Raw genomic sequence first — 26,391 nt, forward strand, 5'->3', positions numbered from 1 at the left:
GCGTGTCTGTTCTTGGCTGCTCAGAGGCATAAACAAGAGCTCAGCTCAGGCCAGTATTCAGACTGATGTTACTGCAGTGTAGACCTACCTTAACCTGCTAAGAAGGTAAAAATGAAAAGCAGTAGGGGATGGCTCCATGTATAGCTGTAAACATATATCATTAGCATTATAGATTACATTGATTAGCGCTTGCTAGGCTAATCCTTAGGAACTTTTATCTAAATTGTTTCTGGTTTTGATATATTTTTCTTTCCTGAGCTCTTCAACTGACACGAAACAAATGCAGTTGTAAAGACAGAAAAGTGTCTGTGTCTCATTACTCCTTGATTTCATCCTTCTTGAAGGGTAAAAATTGTAATGAATCTATGAAATATTAGATTTCCACTTTCTGTTGCAGGTGAAGGGCCATCAGGAAGATCAGTGGAAGTTATTCTTGCTGTTACTTTGTGTATACTCTCAATTGTTCTATTAGTTGCTGCAGTTTATGCTTTTGCAAGGTGAGATTTATGTATCCTAACCATGTCATGTTTGCAAGCACTCAAAAATGTTTTGAAGAGGGGTTGAAGCATCCTAGAGACAGACTTAATCTATCATTTCAAAACGTATTACATTTTTTTTTAATGTAGAAATTTAGGGAGGGACTCACAAATGCTTTAGTCTAGTGAGGTTAACCTCCATAAATAAAGGAGGAAAAATAGATTTTCCAGAGGGTAGATCAGAACAGTATCCTATCTTTCCCTTTCAGACCCATTTCTCTATTGACTTGAGGATACAGATCAGTGTCAGCTGTTAGTGTGATGAAGTTAGTGTGATGGCTAACCCTGTTCATGGCTTGATTTGAGTAATCTAAATTCTGTTTTCTATTTTGCTAATAAATTTATCAGTTAAATACATTAAAGTTTGACATGTGAAAGGGAAATCTACTGCTAGTAAACTGTGAATTAAACTGCATAGGCAGTGTTTGCTCATTCATCAAAAGTTCTGTTCTTCCTCAGCTGCATAATTCAGCTGTTGACAAAGAATTTATGTAGGAAAACTAGAAGAATTTATAGGCTAGATTCTTTCCATATGAAATTTAGGTGGTATAACTACCAAATTTGACTAAATTGCTTCTGTTAGAGGGGAGAGCAGGATAAAGGACAAGGAAAGATTTCCAGCAAATGTTTTTCGGTTTCAGCCTGCCAAATCATAATGCTGACATATATATCCTTAAAACTTTAATATATTTATTTTTCACTATTATTTTCTGGTTAGGATTCGGCAGAAGCAAAAAGAAGGAGGCACATACTCCCCGCGAGATGCTGAAATTATTGACACTAAGTTTAAACTGGATCAGTTGATCACAGTGGCAGACCTGGAACTGAAGGATGAGAGATTTACACGGTAAGTGTACTCCTTAGGCAAAACAGTAGTCCAAAGGGGTTGTAGCCATGACCCCATTCTGACCTTTGCTTGTTTGGAAGTGTTTGTGGTGTTCTTATTTACACAGGTCACTGAGATCCTCTTTCAAAGAATGACCTCCATCCTTGAGACACTTTTCACTAACTTTTAGAAAATCACTTAATCTTCAGCTCTTTTTACAACATGATAAAGATCTAAAAGCAAATCACTGTTTAATTGAGTTAGCAAAAAAAAAAAAGCTACATATTTCTAAACATGCAGAATTTCTGAGGTTTTTTTGATGGCACAGTGTTTTCTGTAGACTCCAAACCTGTATAAGCATTTTGAAAAAGTTAAACTCCCAGCCATCCCAGTCTACTAATTCAAGAGCAAATCTGTCATTGTTTTAATTGACATTTAGAAAGCATTTTTTTTCACAAAGGGATTTGCATAACATCTGGGTTTCTGTGGAGCTCAGCACATTGGCTATCCTGACATCTGCTCCTTTAAGGTGTATGCAGCAATTCCAGGCTATTCCTATGTTCTGTCTGACAAAGAATCTTGTCACAGATGTTTATTACAAGGAAAACTGCTCTATTATTCTCCAAATTAGTATAATGATGATACTCAAGAATATATGATATCAAACAAAGTTAGAAATGTTTGGTGAATCTTTTTTACCTGCCTGAATTTTCCCTGCTATGTCACAGATGGAAGGAACACTGTGGTAGGCAGACTCCTTAAAGATAAGAAGCCTAAAACAGTGTTGCCCTAGCAGTCAGGCATCCTACTGTTGCATACTAGGAATAGCTGGAAGATGAAAGGTTGTAGCTGTTGACCTGTTTTATTTTAGTGTGTGTATGCTTGGTGTGGCACAGAGTTGATTGTATGTACAAACCTGTTCAAAATAGTGTACACAGGAACGGCTGCTTGTAACAGATGGGAATACATACTATCAATCATCTGGAAATCATCGACATAATGGATGTGGTATGTTCTGTGTGGGGCAGATGTCATTCAGATAGTGTTGTTTAATACCTTCTAACAACACTGGAAAACGTTCTCTAAAGACAGAACCGTTGCCGGTGCATTGTAATAACTGTGACCTGTGTAAATGATCTAGATGGATCTTCAAAAAGGCTTCGTTTCCAAACTGTTAGCTGAATAAGAATAGTTCTAATTTTGTTCATATACTAAAGTGTTAATGGATTTTACTTCCAGATACTCTTCATTTTTCTTTAGACGCAAGGAGATATTTGTCATCCAGTAAGTTTTCATATTACTGAAGTAACATGGCGTGTTTTCCATTCTGTTTTCTAAACCTGTGTGCTACCATAATATATTGAGTGAGATAGCTAATTGAAATGAAACATCAATCTTTGCAACTATACTAATGCCAAGCAGGAATATTTGTCATCGTGAAATCTTGTTTATTTTTAGTCCCTAATGTTAACTTACAACAGTTCCACATAGAAATTATAACACATTATGCCAATATAGCACTGATATGTACAACCTTTCTTTGAAGCAAATGGGACATAAGAAACACACTGTTTCTTTCCTTTGGCAGGTAGAATGTATATACTCAAGAGAAGTTCTCTTTTTTCCTGAACTGTGCTTTTTACTTGCGCTCTAGCTGTTATGTACTACGCCGCTACAGTCTCAACAACATATCCACACTGTGAAATCCTTTATCAGTTTGCAGTATACTATTCTGCCTCTTTTCTGTCTAAATTATGTGTGCTTTGAATTTGGACAAACTTTACAGGGTAATTGCAAACTATAGTATTTCATACTTACACACACTTCATTGACGCACAGCAAGGCCTTTCCTGAACTGTGCTTCAGCAGTTTTATTTACATCACCCTTATTTAACGAGTCAGTCTCACATTTTGGTTCACAATTTGTCATGTCCTTCCATCTGTAATTTTCTCTTTCCTCCTTCCCCACTCACTTGATGGCTAAAAGCAAAGACTCCCTTCTGCAATTCTTGTAAGGTATATGATGTAGCTGTTAAATTTTAGATTATTGTTCTGCAAACAGTAGTTGCACTGAAGCTACAGCAGGCTCCTTGTCCAGGTCCTTTGTTGGACATTACAACAAATTGTTCGAAGTGCAGGCACTAACTAAGAGTTCCTCAGGACATGATTCTTCCATATTTTCAACTGGAAGTTGGTAAATTTACTGTGGGACCCTACTAGGTAACACAAACATAGTAATGAGGGGCAGGATATCCTTTATCTTCTCAAAACTTTTTACTGTCTGCTTTCAGACTTCCACAGTTACACCACGAAAGAACTTTTGTATCTGTTGTCTTTGGGGAATAGCTATATAGAGATCACAGTCCCAGTTCTTATGTTGTCCTTATAATGATTTGTGGTTATTCTGTGATTCTGTGATTCTGTGGTTGAAGCAGTGACGTGTTAGCAAGTTATCATATTACATGATGATAACTACAGTATAACTTTCACAAATTTACCATGCATTCAGAATGGAACTGTGCATCACTGCATCTGCATAGCCTACTGCCATGCATTGGCTGCATTTAGTCAGCTACCTCAGCTGTGTTTGTAAAGCTTGCTGTGTTGCAGAATGCTGGTTTCAGTTTAATTGTATGAGGGAAACATAGGTAGGCAGACTCTTCTCCCAGGCTGGCTTGTTGTGTTTCTTGGATTGCAGTAAATCAGCTGAAATCTGGTCCAACCAAGTATACTTCCTACCCTGAAAAGATGATGGGGAGTTTGTGTGAAAATCTTAGGTGGTAAAAGAGCACGATAGATTTTTTGTACCTACTAATCATCCAATTCAATGCTTATTTGAAGGAGATGCTTACAAAACCAAGTGCTTTGTCATTCCTCAGCCAGTAGATTATTTATCATGTCAGCTACAATAAATTGATAAGGGAATGGACTTGCAGCTGACAGTTCATCGACAGCATCAAGATACTCTACCTTGCTCTATGAGAGCCTTTCTGACTGTCTCTCATATATTGTCTTTTTAGACATTCTCTCATATATTGTCTTTTTAGACATTCTCTCATACTTAGTAGATTGTGGCCTATGATTTGTCTCATATTCTCAGAAAATTTGTGCAGCTGGTATCACATGTTCTCATAAAAGAAGTAGAAAAAGTTTTTTTCTGTTCCCTAGGAATATGATTGGAAATATTTTTTGTCATTCTTAGCAGATGAAAAATTCAAAGAGCTGTTCACTATAAAGCTCAATGAACCAAAACTCAGCTAGTGTTCTCTACGGGTTAATCAAAACAGCTTATTACACATTTTTATAACTTTTTTTAGTATTAATTATTTTACATCACAAAAGTCAGTTTAAGTAGAAAACCCATCAAATTTAAAAGTACAAATTATCTCATTTTGTCAATTTGGAACTCTTTTGGGGTCAACATTTGTTTCAAATCAGGAAATTCATGGCAAATCCCAGTTCCCTGTAGTAATTTTTTAACATAATGGTCATCAGAAAGAAATTTACTTGAAAAGTTTCTATGTCTGAAAATTACTAATACTAACTCAAATATATACACACCATCTCTCAGAAGGTCTTTGTTAGGCAATTAATTAATGAAATTCATTTTCAAGTCCTTCTGAATTCTGTGAAAAATGAGAGCTGCCTTATGAATCCGAAATGCTAACTTCGAGTGTTTGAGACGCACATTGATATTTGGGATGGTGGAGGTGGTATGGGACAGGCAACAACAGAAAAAAGAAACTCTTGTTATAAACACATTTAGCCCATCAGTCTAAACTGGCTTAAACATTTTTTCATTAAGCACACTGAATAGACATATAGAATCATAGAACCACCAGACTGGAAAAGACCTCTTGGATCATCCAGTACAACCATTCCTATCAATCACTAAACCATGTCCCTAAGAACTTCATCTACCCCTCTTTTAAATACCTTCAGGGACGGTGACTCAACCCCCTCCCTGGGCAGCCTCTGCCAGTGCCTGATGACCCTTTCTGTGAAAATTTTTTTCCTGATATCCAGTCTGAACCTCCCCTGACGGAGCTTGAGGCCATTCCCTCTTGTCATAGAATCATAGAATCATAGAATCATAGAATCATAGAATCATAGAATCATAGAATAACCAGGTTGGAAGAGACCCACCAGATCATTGAGTCCAACCATTCATCATCAAACACTAAATCATGCCCCTTAGCACCTCGTCCACCCGTGCCTTAAACACCTCCAGGGAAAATGACTCAACTACCTCCCTGGGCAGCCTGTTCCAGTGCCCAATGACCCTTTCTGTGAAATATTTTTTCCTAATGTCCAGCCTAAATCTCCCCTGGTGGAGCTTGAGGCCGTTTCCTCTTGTCCTATCACCTGCCACTTGGGAGAAGAGACCAGATCCCTCCTCTCTACAGCCTCCTTTCAGGCAGTTGCAGAGAGCAATGAGGTCTCCCCTCAGCCTCCTCTTCTCCAGGATAAACAACCCCAGCTCTCTCAGCAATTCCTTATGAGAATTGTTCTGAAGCCCCTTCACCAGCTTCGTTGCTTTTCTCTGGACTCACTCCAGAGCCTCAACATCCTCCTTGTGGTGAGGGGCCCAGAACAGAACACAGGATTCAAGGTGCGGTCTCACCAGTGCCGAGTACAGAGGGAGAATAACCTCTCTGGACCTGCTGGTCACGCCATTCCTGACACAAGCCAAGATGCCATTGGCCTTCTTGGCCACCTGGGCACACTGCTGGCTCATGTTCAGTCGGCTGTCAACCAACACCCCTAGGTCCCTCTCCTCCAGGCAGCTTTCTAGACAGACTTCTCCTAGTCTGTAGCACTGCATAGGGTTGTTGTGCCCCAAGTGCAGGACCCGGCACCTGGCCTTCTTAAACCTCATGCCATTGGTCTCAGTCCAGCAGTCCAGCCTGTTCAGATCCCTTTGCAGAGCCTTCTGACCCTCCAGCAGATCCACACTTCCACCCAGCTTAGTGTCATCCGCAAACTTGCTAAGGGTGAACTCGATGCCTTCATCCAGGTCACTGATAAAGACACTGAATAGGACTTGGACCCGGCACTGAGCCCTGGGGAACCCCACTTGTCACTGGCCTCCAGCTGGAGTTAACTCCATTTAGCACCACTTTCTGGGCCCGGCCATCCAACCAGTTTTCCACCCAGGAGAGTGTGCGCCTGTCCAGGCCACTGGCAGCCAGCTTCTGAAGGAGAATGCTGTGAGAAACTGTGTCAAAGGCTTTACTAAAGTCCAAGAAGATACATCCACAGCCTTTCCTTCATCCAGTGAGCAGGTCACCTAGATTAGTTTGGCAAGACCTGCCTTTTGTGAAACCCTGTTGACTGGGCCTGATCATCTGGTTCTCTTGCATGTGCTTCATGATAGCACTCAAGAGCACCTGCTGACCTTTCTCAGCACTGAGGTCAGACTGACTGGCCTGTAGTTTCCTGGGTGCTCCCTCCAACCCTTCTTGTAGATCAATATAACATCAGCCAGCCTCCAGTCCAGTGGAACTTCCCCAGTCAGCCAGGACTGCTGGTAGAGGATAGAAAGGAGTTTGGCGAGCACATTCACCACCTACCTCAATACTCTCCAGTGGATGCCATCCAGCCCCATAGATTTGTAAGTGTCTTATTGGCCAAGCAAGTCTCTAACCACCTCCTCTTGGGTTATGGGAGCTTTGTTCTGCTCCTCTAGCTCCTGGGGATGTACACACAGGGAACAACTTTCCTTACTATTAAAGACTGAAGCAAAGAAGGCAGTAAGTACCTCAGGCTTGTCCTCATCCTTTATCACAGTTGTTCCCTTTGTATCAAATAAAGAGTGAATATTTTCCCTGATCCTCCTTTTACCACTGATGTATTTGTAGAAAGATTTTTTATTATCTTTCACAGAATTGGCCAGTCTGAGCTCTAGTTGGGCTTTAGCCTTCCTGATTTTTCCTCTGCATGATCTCACTTCATCCCTGTAGTCCTCCCAAGACGCCTGCCCCTTCTTCTAAAGCTTATAGACATTCCTCTTCTTTTTGATGTCCACACAGATCTCTCTGCTAAACCAAGCTGGTTTTTTAATTCCAATGGCTCATTTTCCAGCACATGGGGATGGCTTGCTCCTGCACTGCCAGGATTTCCTTCTTGAGGAGCACCCAGCCCTCTTGGCCTCCCTTGCCCTTAAGGACTGTCTCCCATGGGACTTTGTCAACCAGCCTTCTGAACAGTCCAAAGTCTGCCCTCTCGAAGTTTAAGGTGGCCATTCTGCTAAACCCACTCCTCACCTTACCTAGAACTGAGAATACTACCATCTCATGATCACTTTGCCCCAGGCATCCTCCAACCGTCACACCTCCCACAAGGCCTTCTCTGTTGACAAACAAAGGATGGCCTCTCATCACTTACTTTATGTACCATGTCCATTGGGTTTGGTAAGTCACATGTTAAAACAGACATTCATCTGCTGTGAATAGATTCTGTCACTAAATTTTTGGGTTGCTCCTGGTTTGGCAAGAGATAGGTAATTGTTTCCAGTTCGAGGTGATCAACTAGAGACAACTTCTCTGGCATCCTACTTTTGCAGTGGTTTCTGCAGCAAGGATAAAGCCATGTAGGTCCCTGCTTCCTAAACTCTTTCCTTAAGAAGTTGCACCTTGTGGTGGATGCTTTGATGCTTTTGTTTCATTCTACGTGAGACTTGTCAAGAAAATGTGGCACAGAATCAGAAGAATTTTTTCTGAATTACAGACACTGTAACCCTTGCAAATATCAGGTAGTTAGAACTGTTTATGGAAAAGTATTGTATATAAAATTACTGCCTTATCTCACCTTTCCTATATATTGTGCATTCAGGAAGTGCTTATATTCCAGGTAACACTTCTGCACGCACATTACTTTCTCTAGACTAGACTATTTCTTCTTTCTTTGAGTGAGGCTAGGCATGGCTCCTTCCTTGCCTTTTTCTTCAACAAGTTTCCTTTTAATATGCAACTATCAAATATTTCCTGAGCTTTGTATCCCAGAAATACAAGATTCATGAATATATGTGTTCTGGTACAATGGAAGAAATGGCCATGTGTTCTCTTTCCTCAGGCCTTTAATATTTAGGAAGGGTTAAGCCACATATTGCTTTCAATTAACTTGCTAAAAATTGGTTCCTCTGTTAGTCCTAGGAAGTGTCAATGGTGCTTATGAGTTAAGCCTTTTGCCTACATACTCATTTCTGCTGTTTTCTGTTTGGACAAAGTTTTCATACCCTGGGGATTTCAGATGATTGACCCAGAGAGAAAGCCGAGTCTGTGTGACAATATGGTCTTCAGTTACCACTGCCAACACAAATAAATGGCTTCTTTCTAGCTCTATCATGAGTAATCTGAGTGGGATTCAGGTTTTTGATAGACTTCAAAAAATCCCACAGATGAAACAATATACTGTTTTAAAAGAAAATCAGATTTAAGGCAATAAACCATTCTTTATCTTAAGAGAATGTTTTTCTTTCTTAGTTTCAAAGTCAGACAAGTGGGAATCTGGAATTGTCCAGCTGAATAAAGGAAATTTGCAACTTCATGGTTTGGTTCTAAATTGTGTTCGTCAAGATCTAGTCACATCTATACTTCTATGTTTATTTAAAAAAAAAGGGAAATATGGAGAAAAAGATCACAGGTAGACAAGTATTTGATCATTGATGAAATACTCTAAAATTATTATTCTTATTATATAATCCAAGTCAAAAGACTTGGAAAAAATTAATTTTTGAATCCTGAGGATGCTGAAACTGAGTATAGCTGTAAATCTTTAGTGAGCATACAAAATGCACCCCTTCTGAAGATTCTTACACAGTAAGGCCAACATTTTTGCCAGTATTCAGGTTAGACATTAGTTCTCCTACAAGCATTTCAATTCAATTATCTCATTTTCTGAGCTGCCAAGCCACTGCAATGTGCACTTTCTACCAGCAGAAGTGTGAGAGTTCAGTGGTTCTAAAAATCTAATTCTTCACTTAAATACCCACAAACAGGTTAACGTGAATCTATAGGTGCCTTACTTCTTTAAAAATGTTTACTGCTTGTGAAAGATAGTATATGATTGTGCTTTAAAAAAATCACCTATTATTAATATTAAGAATTAACTAGAAAGCAATGTATGTCACACTGTTTAGTTCATTTCTTGAGATCATAGAATCATAGAATAACCAGGTTGGAAGAGACCCACCGAATCATCGAGTCCAATGAGATATATCAGTGCTTTACTTTCCTGCTTTGAGTGAAAGTAAAAAAAAGGAAATATTGTTGAGTATGCTGCTGTTAATGGTGCTGCTTGTCTCCTATGCCCTTTGCTGTTGGACTCGTGTGCCTTCAGCACAGAAGTACTAAATGGCATACCCAGGTTGCTTATGTACAGCATAAATGCTATTTTTATTACCTAGTGTCAAACTGCATTCACATATTGCAAATTAGGTGCTGTAAGCCTCTAACTGCTATCAATTCAAGAGGAGGAAAATCAACAGTATTCAAAAAATTACTGGGATGTCAACTGGGCGATGATTATTTTTTCAGTTGTTTATGGTGAAAATAGGTGAATTCAAAGGGAAAACAAATGTAATTTCTTTGCAGATACTGCTTATAATTTTGGCCTGAAAAAAAAGCCTAAGAAAAGTTTGTTTTCTGCTGAAAGACAAATATATTTGCGTGCAGTACCTTGCAACAGGTATTAAGAATACTTTTTCTTCAGAGAACTTCAGCCGTACAATGCTATCAACATTACTAGAAGTCATTAATAGTTTCATCTGCTGCACAATGCAAACAACATAAGTGATACAAGAAGTGCTGGCTAGATGTTTAAACATTCTGAATAAGTAGAGTTGCATGCTGTGTTGTCTTATTTCCTCCTTTCTCAGTCTAAATCTCTCCTTCTGTTGCCCTAGTATGCACTTCAAGTTTGAGCCTTTTTCTGTGAATTTTACACTTCTTTTTACTCCAGCGAGACTGACCCAAGACTTTTGTAGCCAGTTTGCTTTGTTTGAAGACAACTATCAAAACAAAGAATAAGCTACAAAGGCATCTTTAGTAACTTTGAAATTAACTTTCCTGATGCTTAATAATAAATGATTCAAAAATTGTATTAATCTCATTTTATTATCTAATTTAAGATTTAAATATTTAAAAATAACTTCACAAACCAAAGCATTTTTAAAGCAAATTGTTTTTTCTACTAAAATTATGAGAGTGGCTGGCATTTTTATTTATATTATAGAATAGTTTTTGTAATATTTGTACTTAAGAGTGGATGATTTTTGGAGAGAAAAAAGCTTAAAAGGTTTACTTGGAGCTTTTTTGAAGGAACAAGTTATCTTTTAAACTGTATTACTTCACACTTTTTGGCTTGGTCTTTTAGCTAAACTTTGTGCGTCTGATTGCACAAAATCTGGCTTCTAAATCTGTAATGCTGAGACTTTCTTAAAATAGATTCAGAGGTGATGATGAAGACCAAGTTTCAAGGCCATCTGAAAGTCCCCTGAGTATAGATGTTCATGTAACATCTTCAGAAAACCTGCTGTGGTATCAAGTTAAGCTTTAATACGTAGTACAGTCTTTAAAATCACCATGCACCAGAAAGAGCAGAGAACAAATAAAAAATGAGCATGAAAACAGGCCCTCATTTTAAAAATCTTTAGAAAAACAGCCATAGCTCTTTGGTTTTTGTACAGGCACACCAAAAGCATGAATCATTCGTGGCTTATCTTAGGTATCTGCTTAAAATAAGATGAAATCACACCTATTTCTCTTCATTGATTTTAAAAGGAATCTAGAGTTACTAGCTTGGAAATTGTTGTCTGTATTTAGTCAGATAAATCTTATCTTTATGCTCTGAAATGGCCCTTAGATGAATGATATTGAGTACATCATGTAAAATGAAGTCTGTCAATGCATATGAGGTGGTGTGCTGGAAGTATGGATTTCCCAGGGGCATATAAGCCCAGAGCACTGTAAAATGATCTGAAGACAATGATAGAAACTGTAACCACCATATCCATATCTCCCCATACCTGAGATAAAAACTAAGCAAGACAGTCAACCAAGATGTTTGACTTATAATTGTATTTGAATCCATGAGAGAAATAAATCTGAATTTTAGTTACATGACTGTTTCATCTAAAACCTATTAACATGCATGATATTTGTTATCTCTCAGCTTGCTCCATTTAACAAAAATCTCTGTTGCAGGTTACTTAGTTATAGAAAATCCATCAAGTAAGTTGTTTAAAGATTTTTATATTGTGGTCATCTGTGAGTCTCAATGTGTGGTTCCCTACAAACTGAGTATAAATCATAAAAGCATGACTAATTGCATGGTAACTGGAGAAATGCTTTCTCTCTCTCTGGGGTGAAGCCTGCATGTCTGTGTTTTAGCTTGGGAAGTAATACAAGGATATTTAAACTCCTCTGGGTTTAAAAACCATGTCATTATGAGAATGAGGTCACTGCAATATTTTATATGTCTAAAACCTTGCAATGTATAAAATGTTTTCTGTGCGACAAAGAAGTATTATGTACTTTAGAATGCAATGATAACTTTACAGATTTCCATTAATGTCAAAGACTTGTCTTGGAAAGCTGTTACCTATAAAAACAATCCTACCCAACACTAATGTTAATATTAGCAATGTTACAAATTTAGTGAAGGAGGGAGCAGAGGGAGAAAATATTTCTGTCTTAAGCAGCTGAAAACAAACCAAATAAGCATGCTGTAACCAGTTTATAATTTTCTATCTAGAAGCATCAACTTCTATTGAATTTAAAAACATTATTAATGAACTGCAAATCAATACAAATAAGAAGAATGACAGAGAAATTCCCTATAGGTTCTTAATTCTTCTGTCTTTACTTTCAGGCCAATAAGCAAGAAATCCTTCCTACAACATGTTGAAGAGCTTTGCACAAACAACAACCTAAAGTTTCAGGAAGAATTTTCGGTATGTTGCTAGCAGTTGTCACAACATCGCAAGACCTTCAGTCGTTTCATGTGTCACATTTCATGTCCATTTTAAGCTGGCAAGGCCGTGAAGGACTCTGGCCTTGATAATCAATACCCAATTACCAGGCTGATTGTTTAGAAAGTAATAATACCCTGATTTGGATTCTGCAGTCTACACTGCAAGCTGATCAGAATTATTCACCTAAGTTTCAGCAAAAGATCATCTTTAGACTCCAGTCTTTGCAATGACACCATAGTATTTATGCTTTGACATACGTAGTAATGCATGTGCAGTTTACCTGAGAACAGTTTATTTAGAAATAGGTTTCTAACATATTTAACATCTTTGGAAAAGTTCATTTTCCTGAGTGATGATGAAGCCAAAACTAGAAATGACACATCCTCTGAAATGTTCAGGCCCCAGTCATACTGCCATGGAATTCAGAAATGTTTTTACTTTCTGCACTGAGGCCTATGAAAGGAAATTTTTGTGTGTGGCACTTTGTATTTCGCTCCTTTGCAAATAATAGGTCTACTTGTCATGCTCCTCAGAATAGTTTCCATGTGAATATCCTCCATCTCCTTATGTGAGTAAATGAACTCAGCAAACCCATCTTTCTTTCTGAAAAGCGACCAGCTTTCAAAATATACATTACATGTAATATAATGCATATATACTTTCAAATTTAAATCTCAAATGTTTTCACTATTTTCATTAAATAAGATTTTTATGGCTATCGTTTTTTTTCTCAACAATACCTTCTCTTCTTGTTATTTCAGAATCTTTATCACCATAATTTTTAACACATACAGTCATTTGCCCTCACAAAAATAATTTGTCAGTCTCCAGTGGCTTTATTATTTTGGATTTGTAGATTTACCATGAATTTCTTACCAGTTGGATTAACAGAAATGAAGACCCAACAATTGGCTTTTCTTCTGCTAGATTGTAATATTTCAGTCTCTGAGGGAAAACCAACAAAAGTGTGAAAAGATTAATGGTATTTCCTACAGCTTTTTTGTAATGCTCCTTAGGTTAAATTGGTCTGGATCTAATAAAAAAAGCACCATAAAATTCTCTGAGCAGTAAAGTAAGGAGAATTTTTTTTTCTCCAAGAGCAGAAGTGTTTTTTCACTTGAATGAGAGTGGTTACAGTTATATTATGCATGACTGATCAGATGAAAAGTTTTACTAGCAAAAACATTTACACATATTTATATTAATCACTGAAAATTTTCTAGTATTAATTTCTTTAGGTATGACTCACATTGGATAAGCCTTACAGAATTGTAATGTCTTAAGCTTACACAACAGAGTTTTATCAGATGAAAATCTTGGCAATCCATTTAAAATTTAGAGAAATACTGAGGCTGAGGCCTCATTCAACTAAATTATATAGTCATCATATAATCAACAGCTTTATACATTGCATTTTTTTTCTCTCTGAACTTCAGCTTCCATGTTCTTAAGTGTAATGATGTCTTCCCAGATGACTTGTCCAAAGTCAGGCTGAATTGCAGGGTAGGTCCAGTCCCTGAATGAAGAAGTTATCCATAGTATCTGTAGTACTTCTTATCAGATGAATAATAGGATTCACAATGCACTAGAAATTACATCAGAAATGACAATGCACACAACAAATAGTAGATATTGTGACCTGCATTATTTCCATCCATATTCATACTTTATTTTCATATAAATGACTCAAGGCTCCTACACTGTGCGTAGGAGAGATGAGGTAAAGATATAAACCCAGGATCATTATATCTTCAGTATAGAACTAAAAACACGGTGCTGAGCCTGCTTGGACTCCTATCTGCCCATCTCTGTAATAGTAAATTGAGGTGTACCAGCACCTAGCCATGAGAATATCATCATTTACACTAATAAACTTGTAGTATATTCCCTGCTTTGAATTCGGACTGTTTCAGCCAGCAGTCTTCCTGGACAATTGCAAGATAAGTTTTGGTAGGTTAAGTAGTCTAGGGATCAACAACAATAGGCAGTTAATAGAAAACAAACCTGTTTTGGAGTTTCACTAGCATAAATCTGACTCTTTCCATTTCAATTAGTCTTGGAATCCAGGGACATTTCATCCAATTTGCTGGATTGACCAAGCTGCTGTGCCTGGAGATCTCCAGGGTTCAATCTCAGTCCATATGTGAGTGTGGCATGCGTGTAAATATGATGAGAAGCAAATTGGGATTATGGAATGGGTCTGGATCCGTGTCTGTTCAGAAAAGACAAGTTTAAAGAAACCATAGGGAACCACAGTAACTGCTGGTGAGCACTGCCTAACTGATATTCAGACTTCCAGCTTTCCAGATGATTCATGCATCTCTCGATGCCTTTGGGAAATCAAGTTTTTCTAGTAACTGGCAAATTATCAAAACAGAAAAAAAAATCTGTAAGGATTTTACGATAAATTCTGTGCATGAATAAAGGCAGTGAAATAGCTCCGAATGTCACCACAGTACCATGAAAGTCCTACAGTAAATAAAGTATAGATTAATTATTTCAAAGTTTTAGGATTCTGAAAAGAAGTATGGTTTCTGTGATGAACATTTATTGGATCTGGAAATCTAATATTTTTTTCCTCAGTTCTGAAAGTTAGACTGAAATCCATACTGATGCAGAGAATTGGTATGAGGTTTTGGGGCACTTGTTCAGATATGGAAGCATCATTACAAACCCAATACAATCTGCTTCTCTGTTTCCTCTCTGCTATAAAACACTGTACTATGGTGCTACTTCTATACTGGTTAACTGGCAAAGTAAGACTCAGAGGAGTGAGGCAAATGAGGCAAGTTAAGGTTCACATGATACGCACATGATATGGGATCCCATAGCCCAGAACATCTGCAAAATGCCATAGGCAATTCATCTATGTTCTTCTTTCATGCAAAATTCAATGACAGAAATTTTATGGGACAGTTTCAGCTTTCTGAATAAAGGAAATTTTAACATCTCCACCTTTAGCTGTGTTTTACTGTTCTTATCAAATTCTGACAGGAATGCACAGAAGTCACTCTACTGTTAGCCATTTTTTTAATTCTTTAACTCATGGATATAAATGTAAAGACAGCCATTCTTTATAAGATGGTTTTAAGTCAGAAACGTTATTTTTAGAAGGGGCACAGTCACAAACTTTTCATCCCTAGAAAACATAGATATTTAGAGAGATTTTGAGTGGTATGGATGGGATATAGTTCTCTGTTAATTTTCAAAGATAGATGAACATCTGCTTGTTCTTTTCAACTCTTCCCCTAATTCTCCTCCTAAGGAAATATGTGTCAGAGATAGGAAGAAAAGCAAGGTCTCTTTGTCTGAAAATCCTTTGCTTTTGTCACGAAACCATCTTTCCCCTCCTATTCAGAGCACTTGCAGTTAAATAATCATTTATGTGTCAGATAGTATCCATTATACAAAATAGGGCATTAGATTGTATTAATTATTGACTTGGTTTATTAGGTTATTTATTAGTTTTTAAATTATCCCATTTTTCTAATTATCATATTAAACTATTCTTAGTATCTGAACCCATCAAATAAGACTGACAAAGCATTCAAATTGGCAATTAAAGGAAAACATGGAATAAAAAACATTTCTGCTTTATCCATTTTTCATTACCTCTATTTATTTATTATCTTTCTAATAGTTTCCCATTAAATTTTGTTTATAGAAGGCAAACTGCCTCAAATACCTGGGAAAACAGCACTTGAAAATAATGAATATTGAATATGATAGTAGGGCTATCTGCATCACTTTTGGAAGCATCCCATGTAGAGAATAGCTGTTAATACTAAAAGACAAATTTGAAGGGATTACTTGGCATAAGCAGCAAAATTTTGTATTGTATTCATTAAAAGCGATAGGTCTTCTTATTTATGTCTAAGCCAGATATTGAACTAGCTTTACATATAACATTTGTCAAACAAAGGGAAAATCTGTTACAGGTAACATATGTATTAACTTAGAAATTCTGGCTTAATTTGAGCTTTTCTAAGTTTTCTCTTCTCTCATCACCACTACGAGATCATCACATCAATATGTTTTCTCCATTAACAAGTTACAAAGTTGTCTCCACTCTTTAACTCAGCTTTGGAAATTATACCTATGTCTGTACGCAAACCCTCTCCTCAAATAAGTTCCTCAATATGAATGATTTACGCAGCCCTGCCTTTCAGTAATAGAACTAATGACCAGTTATGAAACTGCAGTACAACTCAAAATAACTCTTCCCATTCCTTTCACAAGCAGTCCCACGGACAATAGCTAATTGCCAACAGTCTCAACCTAATTAAATTCTCATCAGTTCTCATGCTGTGGTAAGAAGTTTTCCAAGCTACAGGAGTCAGGAAAAGGCATTATTCAAGAATAAGGCTGTATCAGGAGGGCATGGTAAGCAAGCATGTGAATTCATGAAGAGACAGAGAAGAACTACAAAAGGTGATAGGCTGACTTTATCTGGATTTGTAAAGGTGAAAGTTCATGTAAGCTTTAATTGTTCAACTTGACAGCACTGTCTGTGGTGCTGCATTGCTGGTGTAACTGGGGCTGACTGTGTTCCAGCTGCTCCCAGAAATGCGCTGTGCTGCAGAACTAAAGAATACTTCCTCTTACTGGAGTGTTGTGTCATTATTTATAGTCTCTGAAGGTGAAATGCAAAGATTTGTCTACAAACATTTATCCTTCCACAGGAACTTCCCAAGTTTCTTGAAGACCTTGCTTCAACTGATGCTGATCTGCCTTGGAACAAGTCTAAGAATCGTTTCCCAAACATAAAGCCATGTATGTGTGTTTACCGATCTCTGGTTTGCTCTTTACCTTTGGTAGTGCAGTATATATTTGGAATGTAACTGTATTTTTGTTTGATCTGCCTTTTAAATGGCAGTACAATCACATCCACATTATGAAATAATTTTCTCTCAAGCAATCTGTCTTTTCATTGTGTTTTTTTTGAGGACAGTTTTATTTGCAAGTAGCTTTCAACTTACTCTCACAAGCTTTAATATGCAGGTGCAAGAAACAGTAGCCTCGATAGTTTCTTAGCTTTGTAATTCAAGCCATGTAGCAAAATCTTTAACATTCTTCCTCGGTTTTTTTTCTCTTTTTATTGAGAAGTAATTTTTTTAAACATATAAAATCCACATGTTTGTGCATTCAGCTACTTCAGGAGCCTGTGTATGCTTTCGTGTGGATATGTGTGCATGTGCTGCAAAGGTTCCACTGAAGATCAGAGTTACTGTATGATAACTTATAAGCCAAGGCTAGATTTTATCACAGGACATGGGAGTCTGTCTCTCTGTACTCAACACTGCTTCATTTTTCAGTTAATAAGACAAGAAATGTCATTATTATTTTAGGCATTAGCTGTGATGTGAGATGGGGAGCATGGCATTCCTTGGTTAATAATGCTACATTCTGTGCTATTAACTTTTCAGAGCAGCTGTTCCTGCTATCTACTGTCTCATTCAAAGCATACTCTAAAATACCGTCACTAAAAAAAATTCATATTTATGACACACATGAAATATAAACAGATGAGTTTCATAAATCTTTAACTGTGTATTTTGGTATTTTTTACTAATTTGAGGGCTAAACTTCAAAATCTGTAATGTTTCATTTCAGCATTTAATTATTAACATATGACATCTTTCCTGGATTTTGTCATTTCTGCACACATACCGTGGACCCAAATTGGAATCACTTTTATTTCTTTTTTTTTCTGTAATAATGAGCTTACCTTATGTAAAAAGAAGTGAAAGTCTGTAAAAGTGCCAGGATCTGGCTCAAGTCTGTGACCTGGGCAGCAAGTACATAGGAAAGACTGTCAGACCCCCTGACCCTTCTGTTTGATTCATACAGAGGTTGTCTGTGCTTGAAGAACACGGGCTACCTTTAGGCAGAGGATCCTCCCATATATGCATTGAATTGGAGAGTTTGGCATGTTTCATCATTTAATTAAAAAGTACTACAGTGAAATTGTCTGGAACATCAAAGGATGACCATACATAATGGAAAATGGCTAAATTCTCTTTGTAATTAGAGTTCTACTGTGTCAAATATTGCTAGATTATAAACAATAACACTATTTTTTACTTATTAGCACTCTAGGAATACTTGTAACATGTGTCTATTTTTTGAACAAATCTTTTAGTTAACAAGAATTTATTTCCATGACAGATAACAACAACAGAGTGAAGCTTATGCCTGATGCTGGTATTCCTGGATCTGACTACATTAATGCCAGCTATGTGTCTGTAAGTAGAAAGTCTCTCACATTTTTAACATATTTGGTTTCTAGTAGAAGAGAGAGTCTAAAAAATAGCTTGCAAGAAGATGATTCAAATTATTCTTTCATGCACTACAGCTACTGTTGCCATGGCATTGCTCAAGTGACTCCTATGGCATTGAACAAGAGTGTTTAAAAATATAAAATATACCATTTTCATTGCTAAGTGAAATTTTCAGTAATAATCAAAACTGTCCAACAAATTACTTTCTATAAATTGTCTCATACCATCATCATTAAAGACAATAGTGAAAATCCCACTGAGGTCAACCATTTCAACAGGTCTCTTGGTTCAGGAGCTGGAGGAATTGCATATGAACAGGACAGTGTAACAATAACTGAACTGAAAAGTTTCATAGGAATGGCTAATAATTTTGGTGAGTGGGATTGGTACGCCTCTTATTATTTTGTGAAGAAGGAATATGCAAGTGGGCTTCTTGAAGAAGAAACCAATATTATCTCATCTTCAGCTTTCTTCCTAAACCTTCCATTTTCTAATTGTTTTCTCAGTAAATTCTTCATCTATAATTTATAATTTTATCTCATTTTTGTCCCACTGAAGCTCAAATTGTGACTTATGTATTTAAATTGTTGTAACAGTGGCTGGTAGTCTGTCATGATGTCAAGACCTCGTTTGCCCTAAGCATTATTAAAACACATAGCAAGACATGCAGACTGTAGTCTAAACTGATGGCAGTGGCAAGTAGAAATGGTTATTTCCAGTTAACTAAGAGACATTCACAAAGAGTAAGCAATAAAATTGAGACCATCTTCCTTTCTCATTAGAAAAAACTGTTCCCTTTTTATGGAAAGTCCTAGTTCTGACAGCAGATAGAAAGAACCATGCCACTTGATAAGGTGTTCAGTTTTGGGCCCCTCACTACAAGAAATACATTGAGATCCTGGAGTGTGTCCAGAGAAGGGCAACGAAGCTGGACAAGGGGCTGGAGAACAAGCCCTGTGAGGAACAGCTGAGGGAGCTGAGATTGTTTAGCCTAGAAAAGAGGAGGCTGAGGGTGGACCTTATCACTGTCTACACCTTCCTGAAAGGAGGTTGTAGCAGTGTGGGTGCTGGTCTCTTCTCCCAAATGACAGGTGATAGGACAAGAGGGAATGGCCTCAAGTTGTGCCAGGGGAGGTTCAGATTAGACATTAGGGAAAATTTCTTCACCAAAATGTTTATCAGGCACTGGAACAGGCTGCCCAGGGAGGTGGTTGAGTCACTGTCCCTGGAGGTGTTTACAAAATGGGTAGATGAAGTGCTTAGGGATATGATTTCGTAGTTGACAGATATGGCTGGACTCAGTGATCTCAAAGGTCTTTTCCACCCTAGCGATCCTATGATTATATATATATATATATATGTGCATACACTGAACCACCAAGAAGGAGACCAGACAGCTTGGAGCACGACCTAGTTTTCACCCTTCCTGTTACTAACTGACATGCACAGGCTTAGGCAGAGAACACTAACAGCAGCTTCCAAAAGCTGCAGCAAAACCCAACTGCTGAGAGTGTTCCCTGCTGAGGTTTTGCATGTCTTTAATGCATGCAGGCATCTTACTTGAGGTCACTGTTCATCAGCAAACGGACAACTATGTTGCTATCATTTCTTAGGGCTAAAGCTTTGCCCTTTCTATGCTCTCATCTTTCATATTTGTGGATGCATAAATATATAAATGCATATAGCTGTAAATTTACAATATGTGTTGTGTGTATTTACGTACCTATTCATCTAGGTGTATGTGCATACATGTGAGGAGAGGGAAAGAGAGGGTTGTATCTAGTTTTAACAACTGGGAACTTGGCTGCTACTTTTATTTTCATTCATTAAACAAGAAAATTCAATAACTGAATTGTGAGCTTTGCATCCCTGAATTATAGTTTCTCACCTCACTCATAAACTAGAAAGGATTAACATAGTTTCTCACTGCCACCTGTTCCATACATTATAGATGGAGTAAGGGAGTAAGTAACAGGCAGCTGTGAATTATAGCGCTATAATTCCAACAGGGAGCTTCAGGGGTGCTATAAACCACTATGTCAGTTGTTTTGAGCAATAAACAGAACTTTTTGATATTACAGACTGGTAGCTCTATAGCATAAATTTATTGCTGTTATAGCTCTTGTTGTTTTAGACATTCTGTAGTACACAACAGCTTTTGTAGGGTACACTTAGTTTCTTTGAGGAAATAGATCCATGAGAACCCATGCATCAACAGCATTTACATAGATTTTTTTTCAACAAACTTCCTTCTCCACAAGATTTACATAAATTTATAAATTAAATAAACGGCAGAAGCCAACACTAAAATAAAAGTCAACCACTACAGTAGATTTCTCAGAGACGGATTATCAGAAATCATTTGTTTGAGTAAGCTCCGTCTCTAGGTTACAGGGACAGTCACTGACAGTCACTGGAAGAACAAGGTCATCAGTGTGGTGTGTAGCTAGCACTAGCTCTCAGAGCAGTCCTTAGTTGCTCCCCTGGCTCCACTGCTCCTTAGCACTAATTAATACTACTGCACTGGCTGCCTTCTGACATAGTTCTTGACAGCCTCTGGCTGGATCTGCAGTGAGGCAAATATGAATGCTTAGATAATAGGAATTACTCACCTGATGTCCCTACAATTTCTCTGCTAAATGTGCTTCTGTTGGGATTACATTCCCCAAACTTTATTAGAGTGTTGGTTCATATCCAATCTACACAATGCAAAAAAATGCCATTACTTCCTTAGGTTTTGAAGGCCGTCTGCCATGGAATGATCAGGCAGGTCTATGCCAATTTGTTTAGTAGGCTCTAGTCTTACGCGTGCTACCTACATGCACAACTGTACATACAAACTCTTTTTTTACTTGCCAATCATTTTGTATTAAATATTTTCTTTTTCTCAGGGTTATTTGTGTCCAAATGAGTTTATTGCGACTCAGGGACCATTACCAGGAACTGTGGGGGATTTCTGGAGAATGGTATGGGAGACAAGGGCAAAAACACTTGTGATGCTTACACAATGTTTTGAAAAAGGACGGGTAAGTTACCACCATACTAATTAATAGCATTTGATATAACTGGAAATTTTGTATGTACTCTCTGTGAAGATTTTAATATGGTCATTGTTAATTAGCAATCATCTCCCTGCAGATAAGATGTCATCAGTACTGGCCAGAAGATAATAAACCAGTGACTGTGTTTGGGGATATAGTGATTACTAAATTGATGGAAGATGCTCAAATGGACTGGACTATCAGAGATCTAAAAATTGAAAGGGTAAGTCAGAACTGAAAGCTGATTCAATAAAACATATCTAATATCTCAAAGAACATTTTTTATTTTCCCCTGAGAATTTTCTGCAGGTTCTGTCACAAATTGCTCAGATATGTGGCTGACATGCTGTGAAGAGCCTATCAAGGTTACTGAACCTCTGGTCTTGTGGGAGGTGAAGTTTCTATTTGGACACCTCAGTTGTCTCTTCTAGAAAGGAGTAATCCTAACCATTCTGAGATCGAACAAATCCCTTTTAATGTATCCCTCTCAGATTAAAGGGCAAGATTCTCTGGCGCAGTGCAGCTGTTTTGCGTTGTACCACCAGCCGTATTGGCCTCCACCCCCAGGAGATTCACCCAATATAAATGAGAATCATAAGTATTACTCCCACTCTTTGTGCTGGGAAGGGAGGTGAGGGGTACAGCATAGATAATCATCTTTGTCATGATCCACAACTACAGTTTCCACTCTTTGGAAAAATTAGCGCCCAGCGTTAAGTCAGAGCGGCAGGTGGGACCAGAAAGCAATCTGCACATAATGATCCAAGACGATGTCAGCCTTCTTTGGCACTCCCATCATTGACCTGTGTTGTATGCAGTGCGGATGGATCCTAGGACCTGAACTCAGCTATCTAAATACATACATTACCATCCTGTGGCATGTGCATGTGATAAAAGAAACACAGCTGTTAGGGTATTGTCTCTGTGGTCACCACATAAGGAAATGTGCACATAGTACAGAACAATTCAACATTTAAAAATGAGTCAGAGAAGATAAACTCTTTTCAGTTGAAAGTAGACATAGTGAAAGCAAGACTGGAAAAAAAAATATTTAGAGCAAAAATGTGTGCCAGCAATATGTGGTCACCGGTGTTAATCAGGGTGATGCTGAAAAGAAAACAAAACATAACCTGAATTGAGTAAGTGGTCCATTTACTATAGCTGAACTACACTGCACAAGAAGCTACGTGCTCTATAAGCACATAATAAAGTGTGCCATGTTGCTAGCTTTAAGATTGTACTTCGTCTTTCATTCACAAATGGATGGATTCTTCATGATCTTCCAGTGAAGGTAAAAAGCATATGTGAGGCAAACCATTCACAATTTTTGCCATATTGCAACCAAAGTCATTTCTGTTTTGGTTTTATGGTGATCACTTTTAAAAATATAGACCAAAAGTGGTTGCCACGCATAACTGATCACAGTTTTTCAGTGTTTCTAGCAATATGAAAAGAGCAAGTGCTTGGTTCAAAATATTTTTTTAAACAGGACCTGGTTCATTACACAACAGTTAATTAAACTCTGGTACTCCTTGCTGCAAGATATCCTGAATGCTAAAAATTTAGAGGGCTTCATAAAATCTGGAGAAATTAGTAGAAGAAAATTTTTACAAGTACTATTAAACTTTGAGATACCATCTCTGACTGAGGCAGTCAGATATTCCGTGGATCTGTAGATACATTGTTGTTCTGTTCTAGAATTTTTGCTCAGATTTTTCCTTGACTACTGTTCAAAACAGGATATTGGTCTACAAAGGCCTTTAGCATGATGCTGAGCTTTTATTCTTATGTCCTTCATAGTTAATTTTGATATCAGATCATAATGAGCACCTTTGTTTAGTTAGTATGTTGCTCTGCTCAACAGGGCACCAGAGACTTAGAAAATGTATCTGTGTTTACCAACTTATACAAGTTTGCCTTCAGTGCATTAGATCAGTCCTAGAATGGTTGCTTTTCCCTAAATAAATTTGTTGTCCCAGTTCACTATCCTGCTGAATGAGCCATAGAAACTTCAACCTGTATTCTACAAATTACATTGATTTAGTGATTGAAGTCAAACAGAGACGGACTGCAGAAGTCTTTAGCACTTCTTGACAGATGGACTTGCTGCCGTCTCTCAAAAAACCTGCTGTAAGATCTGTGCACAACAAAATATCCCTTGATAGAAATATATCATATAATTGTTATGCTATTCTGACTTTTCTTTTTACATGAAACTGCTGAGAAGGTTACATATAGCTTACTGGATCTTCTGTCACGGTTCTCCTGAAAAAAAATGCCTTATTTTATATTTTTCAGCATGGAGATTGCATGGTGGTGCGGCAGTGTAACTTTACTTCTTGGCCAGAACATGGAGTCCCTGAAACTACTGCACCTATTATCCATTTTGTAAAACTCATCCGTGCAAGTAGAGCACGTGATAATACACCAATGGTGGTTCACTGCAGGTAAATATATTCACCTAATCTTCATTTAATATCTTGTATTTTCAGGGAAGTTGCCAGAACAACAGCAATGAAAACTGAGTGCACAGGTATGGTTCTTCTGTGGACAGCAGTCAAGATTTCTCTAGCAGTGCTCCTTAGTCCTTTATAGGAAGTAAAATATCAAAGTGTGTCTGTTCTTCCATTTGTGGAAATCCCATTGAGGTGGTGTCAATGAAATAGTTCTTTCAACAGCCATCACAAGGTACTGCTGCACTTATCTCAATTTTCCTCTTTATCCTAAGAGGAGGAATAGCACCTGACATGTTGATTTTAATTACTTCTATTGTAATTATAACTCAACTTAAGAAATAAGTACTAAAAATTGTATTTAAAGTGTACATGTCACATGACAAGAGGAAGAAACTATTTGGGATCAATAGAGAATGACAAATAAGAATAAGTATTTGCAAATTTCAAGCCTGGATGACCATAAACAGCTAAAAACTATATTTAGGGTCTTAAATAAGTGGCCTAGCGGTTAGAGGTGTTCAGCTGTCATAGTTCCCATTGATTTCATTCTCAACACCCTTGAACTGCTATTTCAAAGAGTAAGTGTGTGTGGGAAAGCTAAGTCTTCAGGAAGGTGGTGAGTGTGTCTGCATTTTTTATGCAGGCCAGTGTTCCCACCAAATGTGTGGGCAAGCTCCAAAATAGTGACCTGAACTCAGAGGTCTGTGATTGATTCTTTCTTTGCCTCATTCTCAGCATTAGTCTGGAAATATGTGGAAGGAAAGGCTGGTTTTGGTGCCACAAATCTCTTTCCTAACCATTCAGTTTATCACGCATGAGAATTCTTTTTATCCGTCCTCAGTTCCCTACAGATGCCATCCACAATGGGTCACAAAGCCTCATTTTATTTGATATCATTGTTGTTTACTGTTTTATATTTCCCTCTACTTCAGGGGCCAGAGAGACTCTTACAGGAGAGAACTACATGATATTCTTGTTTTGTGGATGCTTGTGTACTCTGAGGCCCTTCTGCAATGAGTCCTGTCCCCTTTTCACAACACAGAGATGTAAAGAGGCCAGCATGGGCCAGGTGCTCCATCTATCCTCAAATTCCTGATGCTTATAAAGTAGCAGTGTGTGTTCTTCTACCCAAAAAACTCATTAATTACTTTCTGGTCATTAGATCTCACAGGTTCAAGAGAGTTTAGCTATATATTTCCTGATTACCTGCAGTGGTGGACCCTGCATTTATTACACCAACTGCAGTGAAGTCTGGTAGTGATTTTGCAAAAATCCTGCTCATTTTCAAACCTTTAAAGAATACAATACCAGCTACCAGCAAGTCCTGCACACTTATCCTCTTTTGAAAGTATTTTCTTTTAAATGTTTTTTTAGATTTTTCTTTTAAATATTTTGTTTGATCCCATGTTGTTTTGTTTCAAACATCACAGTGTGGTTTCACAGAATCTTGTGGGTTTTATTTTTTTCTTTGAATTAATGAGCTCTGGAAAATTCACAGAAAAGCTTTACGACCATTTTTCCATGTATTCATGTTTGGTTTAGTTATCTTATTTGTCTGATGCAACCCCTTGTAAAATAAAAATAATCACATGGCTCAAATCCATATTTCACTGGATCTCATTCAGCAAGGAGACACACAGATACACGAAAATAGATACTGAAAATTATTTCATTTTTTTTCCCAACATTTTCTTTTCACAATAAACTCAATTTAACCAGAATAGTCAAAGAAAATATTTTATATTTAAAAAATTAACAGAAAAAGAGATAATTTTATCTTATGTATTATGTTTGCAGTGCTGGTGTTGGAAGAACAGGTGTTTATATTGCACTTGACCATTTAACCCAACATGTAAATGATCATGATTTTGTGGATATCTATGGGCTTGTAGCTGAGTTAAGAAGGGAAAGAATGTGTATGGTACAGAATCTGGTAAGATTTATATATTTATCTATTTTCTTTTTCTATTGTTAAAAGTTATTCATCTGATCATCTAAACAAGACTAGAAAGTTCATAACAATCAGCCACCTAGTACATTTTCTACCAAGTCTTGATTCTACTTGGATTTCAAGCGTTGTGCAAATGTATTCTCTGCATCTGTTTAAGTAAATTTGGCCAAAGTGTTGAAAAGAGTGCTGAGATTTAGTTTTTAGAACATAACCATAATTTCTTAGACTTTGAGAAGGGTCATTTCAAGTTCTAGGTGAATAAAAGTTGCTAAATAAAAAATGGATAACCTCATACACTACTTAATTTGACTTTACTACTTAGTTG

General features: G+C 37.5%; 1 protein-coding gene across 1 annotated transcript in view; it reads left to right on the forward strand.

Annotated features, from left to right (window-relative positions):
• Positions 1–26,391, forward strand: part of PTPRQ (protein tyrosine phosphatase receptor type Q) — a 139,421-nt gene that overhangs the window by 107,937 nt on the left and 5,093 nt on the right. Inside the window, exons 51-61 of the mRNA XM_069858203.1 lie at positions 398–497; positions 1,255–1,383; positions 2,602–2,646; positions 11,568–11,594; positions 12,235–12,316; positions 17,020–17,110; positions 18,506–18,582; positions 21,510–21,644; positions 21,757–21,882; positions 23,958–24,106; positions 25,913–26,048. Of these exons, the coding sequence (XP_069714304.1) occupies positions 398–497; positions 1,255–1,383; positions 2,602–2,646; positions 11,568–11,594; positions 12,235–12,316; positions 17,020–17,110; positions 18,506–18,582; positions 21,510–21,644; positions 21,757–21,882; positions 23,958–24,106; positions 25,913–26,048 (1,097 nt within the window). The remainder of the gene's footprint in view (positions 1–397; positions 498–1,254; positions 1,384–2,601; positions 2,647–11,567; positions 11,595–12,234; positions 12,317–17,019; positions 17,111–18,505; positions 18,583–21,509; positions 21,645–21,756; positions 21,883–23,957; positions 24,107–25,912; positions 26,049–26,391) is intronic.

Source organism: Phaenicophaeus curvirostris, chromosome 1, assembly GCF_032191515.1.
Source record: "Phaenicophaeus curvirostris isolate KB17595 chromosome 1, BPBGC_Pcur_1.0, whole genome shotgun sequence".
In the NCBI taxonomy this organism is placed as follows: Eukaryota; Metazoa; Chordata; class Aves; order Cuculiformes; family Cuculidae; genus Phaenicophaeus; species Phaenicophaeus curvirostris.